Source organism: Semicossyphus pulcher, unplaced genomic scaffold (assembly GCF_022749685.1).
Source record: "Semicossyphus pulcher isolate SPU_LCO1_2020_fin unplaced genomic scaffold, fSemPul1.0.p SCAF_6, whole genome shotgun sequence".
NCBI lineage: Eukaryota > Metazoa > Chordata > Actinopteri > Labriformes > Labridae > Semicossyphus > Semicossyphus pulcher.
Genome location: NW_027211737.1, coordinates 30,550,002 through 30,556,254, shown reverse-complemented (window position 1 = coordinate 30,556,254; position 6,253 = coordinate 30,550,002). Strand labels below are relative to the sequence as shown.

General features: G+C 40.3%; 1 protein-coding gene across 1 annotated transcript; it reads right to left on the bottom strand.

Moving 5' to 3' along the window:
- Positions 1–2,887: 2,887 nt before the first annotated feature.
- On the bottom strand, positions 2,888–4,949 carry LOC138610901 (putative uncharacterized protein BRD3OS). Its single transcript, XM_069683769.1, has 2 exons — positions 4,646–4,949; positions 2,888–4,122 (listed from the first exon to the last, which is right to left on the bottom strand). Exon 2 carries the CDS (start codon positions 3,967–3,969, stop codon positions 3,664–3,666), a length of 306 nt encoding a protein of 101 aa, XP_069539870.1. The 5' UTR covers positions 3,970–4,122; positions 4,646–4,949; the 3' UTR covers positions 2,888–3,663.
- Between the last annotated feature and the right edge of the window lie 1,304 nt (positions 4,950–6,253).

The following is a 6,253-nucleotide window of genomic DNA, read 5'->3' as shown; positions in this document are numbered from 1 at the left end:
TTGGACATTTTAAAGACAAATCAATACCTGATAAAGTGACAGAATCAATATGAAATGGTACACGCACATTTCCTCCCGGTGTGACAGACAGACAGTCGGACAGCTCCTTGCCACAGTAACCCTCCTCTGTTTGTTTTTAGTTGATGGTCGAGCTTTGATGCTAATAGTTAATTTTTGTATTTTAATAAGAAAAAGGAAAAAAGTGATTTTATGTATTTGCATGCACTCCGGCCGTACGTTCTTTCTTCCGTATGTTTGAGCACTGTATAGTAGCTGTATAGTAGCTGTCTGAGGTTTAGATCGAACTCCGCTCGATAGAGTAGAGACTCAAAGAGAGAGAGAGAGAGAAAGAGAGAGAGAGGACGAACCGACGAAAACCAACAAGTGAATTATTTGATGTAATTACTGATATGGGATCCTTATTTTCTGAGTTCCTTTGTTTTCATAAATAAACACATAAACTGACACGCTGACTCGACTCTCATTCACACAACATTAAATACGAGAGAAGCTCTCGTCTGATTGGCTGATAGGTGATCACATGACTGTATTGATGATTGGCCAACTTGTCAATATGAAAGGAGTCAAACTAAATTTTATTTATTGTATTTTCTTGTTCATTCATGTTATCTTGTTTTTATTAATGTACCAACATTTTTTTTTTTTACCTTTTTTATTTAAAAAAAATTGTGATATTACAAAGACGCAGTTTTATTTTTTATTTTTTTTTACTTATAATAATTTACATGTTCTTAACTTTATGGACATTTGTCTCGTTTTTATCTGAAAATGTTACAGTTTCCATTAAAGACTGCACATCAGAAGTGGACTGTAAAGCTCCTGTGAGGAGTTTTTTGCTGGTTATGAAACAGACTGAAATTAATTCCTGTTACTCTAACTGACCTACAAAAGCAAACCAGACCATCAGCGACAAGATTGATTATTTCTATGTAGTTATTTTTAATGTCTGAAAGCGCTGCCGGACGGTAGGTGTCAGACGAGGCGATTAACTGTACGCTGCCTTTGTTTACATTTTCCAGTGTAAAGTGAGTGCTATATATGACTGTTAAAGGAAGCAGGAGGAGATTTTTTGTTAAAAACCACCACTTAAGCATGAACAGGACAAAATAAGCAAAGAGATTAGAGGTACGGCTTTGTCCACAGGGGGCGCCAAAATCAACACAAACTGAGAGTTCCTCACAGGAGCTTTAAAAGTGACGCTGATGCTGAAATAGCTCCATTCTTTCTCATGGCCAGCAGGGGGCGACCTCAGTGGTTGCAAAACAAAGTTTTGTGTCATTAAAGTCGAGCTGAAACGGCATTTCGAGAGTATCTAGCTTCCGTATCGTGACGTATTTCCGAGTGAAACAGGACGTGCAGGCGGGACATATCATTAGAGGGATTTGATTTGATCGTTGAGAAGTGGGCGTAGACAGACGTTCTCCACAGCGCAGCAGCTAGCTAACTGACCGAGCGTTCTTGGTGCTCTGCGGCTAAATCTTGCAGATTGATTGGTTGAAATTGTTTGGTGCTAACTTACATAAGCAAGCGTGAAATTTAGTTTTACCGGAAGAAAAAATGATCAGATTTTGATATAAGTATACGAAGAAATTGATTTTCTGTATATTTTTTTGGGCCTATATTGTCAAATAGATGCACAATATTACCGGGGATGTGATCTAAAAGGATTTAAATGACATTTTTCATTTCACCTCGACTTTAATTTCTATGAGGAAATTAGCTTACTTTTAATTTCATTGATTCCCTCAGTAAACATTAAACCAATGAGTTTGTTGTGTCTATTGCTAGTTTTAAGTCTCTCCTATATCCAGTCAATGATCTGAACCCTAAACTTGTTAACCTTGTGAGGACCTGCTGGGAGGCGAGTCCCCACAATGTGTGTGTGATCAGCCTCATGTCCCCGTAAATACAAGCGTAGGTCAACAGCTATGATAGCATCTGCGTGAGGCTTTAATTGCATGCTAATGTTTAGCAGGTAGACTATAAGTAACAGACACAGCCACCGGGAAGTCACCCGAGGTTTCTCAACTGCCTTTCTGAAGCCTCGAGTTCGGCATACAAGCTGCTGCCATGTTGGTTTTCTGTAGCCAGGAATGACCATATTTGGACAAAAGGGAGGGGCTGGAGAGGAGCCAGGTTCTTCTATCAGTGTTAAGGAAGACAAAAGTTTTTGTAAGTCAGCTGCGATGGCTGGATCCCACCACAACCTTTGTATTTCACCACCTTCTTCTGCCCCCAAACTCTATCAGGAGGTCTAAAATTGGAATGATACAGAGAAAAACGAGCAGGAACGATGTCATAGCATTTAAATAAAAGGTTTTGTGTTGCTTCCTGTCTTGAACTCCATCCATCAGTAACAAACTGCTTTTCATTTTAGGAACTTTCATGTTTAAAAGTAAACAGTCATATGACACGGACTTAAACGTGGTATCTGGTGACTCAAAGGTGCTATCCATTTTCCTCCGCTTATCCGGGGCCGGGTCGTGGTGACATCAGGCTACATTTTCCAGCTCCTCCTGGGGGATCCTGAAGCGTTCCCAGGCCAGGTGGGATATATAATCCCTCCAGTGGGTTTTGGATCTACCCCTTGTGCCTGAAAAAACCTCCACAGGGAGGCGCCCAGGTGCTATGTGGAGTCTACAATACAATACATGTAAATTGTCGGATATATAATCTGATAGCGGACGATCATAAAGCAGAGACTTGTTCAGGACTCAAAAACAAAAAAACTATAGGACTTGGATTTGGGAGATACCAAGGACTCAAACTTGACTCAGGACCAACAACAACGCCCCTCACAAGAATAAAATGTATTGTTGCAGTAAAAAACAGAATCTGGAGACGAGTTTTAACACTTTAAATCAGGATCCTTTTATAGCTGCTACATTTTCCACAATGCCCTTTCACCAACACTCCCAGACAATACTTTAAATAAAAGACAAAACAAACTCACTAACTAAACTCATATCCGTTTTGTCTTCTGAGGAACTCGATCATAAACCACCAAAGCTCGAACCTTAGTGTTAAAACTTTATTTAACTGAAACTGTGATGTCACAGGAAGAGGAAACACTTCAGCCCAGGAGAGTTTAAAAAGAAACTTCTGTGACTTCTCTTCGCTTCATGTGACACTTTTCCTCTTACATGACATTTCAGATCTTCAGATTTAACTCAATAATTTGGTTCTAATTAAAGGAATTAGTTGATATATATTACAGTTAATTCCTAGTGTAACTCAGAATCAGCCGAACATACATTTGGGCATGTTCTCTAAACTTTCCTAAAATAAATACATTTTATCATGAATTTAAATGAAGTTTAATCTCAGGGGTCATGAGACCCTTGAGAGGAAACAGGTAAAAAGTTTGTTTTTATCTCCATCACTTTTAGACTTTTTCTCGTGAAACACTGAAAAACAAGAGATATACTGCTCACCTCACAGGAGAGGCGTCACAGTAAAGGATCAAAAATAAAAACGTGCAGAAAATTGAGCCTTTTTAAGCTCCAAAGTACTAAATGACGTCTTTCTTTCCAGGAAACGTGTTTGAAATGATCCACCTGTAAAATAAAATGTCACTGGACCATTTAAATCCACTCAGAGCTTCATGGCGTCTTCAGTCTGTTCAGGTTTCCTGTTTTTTGTTTACATGACGCTGCAGATCCTTGACCGTCCCTCTGCGTCCTCCAGGTTCCTCTTGTCCCGGACCACCACGGCCTGGTTCCCGAAGCTGCTGTACCAGGCCGACTGGCTGCGGTTCAGGTAGTTTGAGGGCGGGGCCATCTCCAGGTCCTGCTGCTGCTGCTGCCAGATCAGCAGCGACGTGTCCCGGTACCGCAGCCGGGCGAAGGCCTCCGACAGGGCCTTCTCTGCCAGGGGGGGGCGACTGGGACCAGGAGGATCCTCTGCAGCTCTCTGACCCTTCACAGCAGCTGGATCAGAGTCCGACATGCTGGAGGTGTCAGCGCTCCATAAACTAGCATGGTGGCAGGAGAAATGTCAGGAAGCAGACTGGACAGGGGTCTGGACCGGATCATGTCCAGGTCTATCTCAGTCATGGTCAAACACCTGAAGAGTCCAGCAGGTCATCTGATGGGGCAGAACCTGAAGAACAAAACCAGGTCAGAGAGCCGTGAGTTTAAACTGGATCCAATTCTAAACTGTTCTAAAATAGTTTAGATATTTTTGACTGTTGGTTAAACACACATTGGTTAATTTACTTTTAATTATTTTACAAACCGAACATTGATTTGATTAATGGAGGAAATAATTAGCGTATTAATCTTTCAAAAAAATAGTTATTAGTTATTAGTTGCAGTCCTTCACAAAATAGCTCAAAAATGCTCCAGCTAAACAAACTAAAACAGTTAAATCCTTGCTTTTACACTGACGCTTGAGTAACGATGATTTATCATAGACAGTATAAATAAGTAATTAATTAAAAGAGGTATCTGTAGAATATGTTTCTTATTTTAATGAAGCGTTCAGGTGCCAAGCTTAATGAAGTAAAATGTGACATATTGGACTGACACGTTTAATCCTGTCAAATCAGAAGAGCTTTTATTCAACATTCATAAAACATCTAATTAACCCGGGTTCACTATGTGTAAACATGCCCCAGACTCACGCTCTTTAATCCATGTCGGCTTCCGTAAATTCACCAAATCTTTCACAGCTGATTTCTTCTGTCGGACCAGCCGTTAAGCCAACGGAGACTCTCCGTTTACTCTGAAGGACGAGCCAACGGCTGTTAGCAGCTGGTTGTTGAGACTGCTGACCACCGTTAAATTCAAAGACGCTACAGCTAATCCTGCTGCCAGCTCAGTTAGCTTCCTATATAAACACGTAGCTGACGTTTACCTTAGTGATAACGTCACTGCGCCCAAACCGTTACAACGTCAGCATGTAAACATATGTTACCCTCTTTTCTCCGTTATTTTAGTAGCTGTTAGCATTGTTAGCATGCCACAGAAGCTGCTTCTGCATCCAATAGCAACGGTGCGAGTCAAAACCGGTCCGTGTAGGAACAAACGTCAAAGTTACAAAGGTTCCTCTAAAAAGTTAAAGAGTTTATTACAGTTTTTGAGGACATGTTCACAGATTTTTGTTAACATTTACACATCTGAGTTCACATGTACAGACTGAGACTGAACTCTGCTTTCACATATGCTTGTTATGTTTTTGCGGCAACTGTAGAATCACTGTTTAAGATGGGAGATTAAAGAGCAGAGATGTGGACAATATCATTATTAGACGGGCTACTAATACTTTGTCTTTTCTCTTTATAAAGACTGGATACTACAGGTAAGAGTGCTGTATTTAGGGTGGAAAAAAAGTGACTCGACTTGGGACTTGATTTGCCTAAAGTAAGGACTCGACTTGACTTTACAGGACATAACCTGTGACTTGACTTGACTTGACTTGCCCAGGAAAAAATGACTCGAGACTTGCTTGAGACTTGGACCAAATGACTTGAGACTTACTTGGGACTTGAGAAAAGATGACTTGGTCACAACACTGTTAAAGAGTTATAAATGGATCAGGTATTTATATTCCTGTCATTCACATCACCGTGTGAGGGAGATTACAGTATATAATGTAAAATAAAATATAATGCATTTATATTTTTAACATTTGGTGTGAAGTCAAACATTTTTGCAAAGGGAGAGGCTGTGCGGGGGGAAGCTGGACTGTTCTGTATTTAGCCTGGACTGGGTCCAGTCTGGTCCAGTTTAGCAGCCAGATGATATTCTATATGAACACTGAACCTGCAGACTCTCTGGGCTGTTGGTAGCAGAAGTGCACAGTTCAAATCGCCTATCTGAAGCCAGAAACAGATGTGACAAGATGTGATGCAGATGTTAAATGATGTGTTGATAATGTATCATCCCTCCAGTCCTTCATTGTCATTTACAGTCGTTACAAACAAAATCTGAGGTGGAGATAACCTGAATTCAGGTCAAAATCACCTCATCTTTTAAAGCCTCCGGATCTTAAAACAGAAGAGACTCCACAGGTTGCAAAAAAAAGTCTGATTGTATAGAAGTCTATGAGACAATGACACTATTTCTCACTTGATTTATTAACCCAGTAAACATTTTTTAATGAGTTTGTGGTCTTAATCTCTAGTTTCAAGTCTTCTTCAAGACAGCATGATGTTCATTTGGTAAACTATGGTCCCATAGACTGTAAACTCTGAGGAGTTGTTTGCTCTTTTTTTTAGTGGGCACATTTA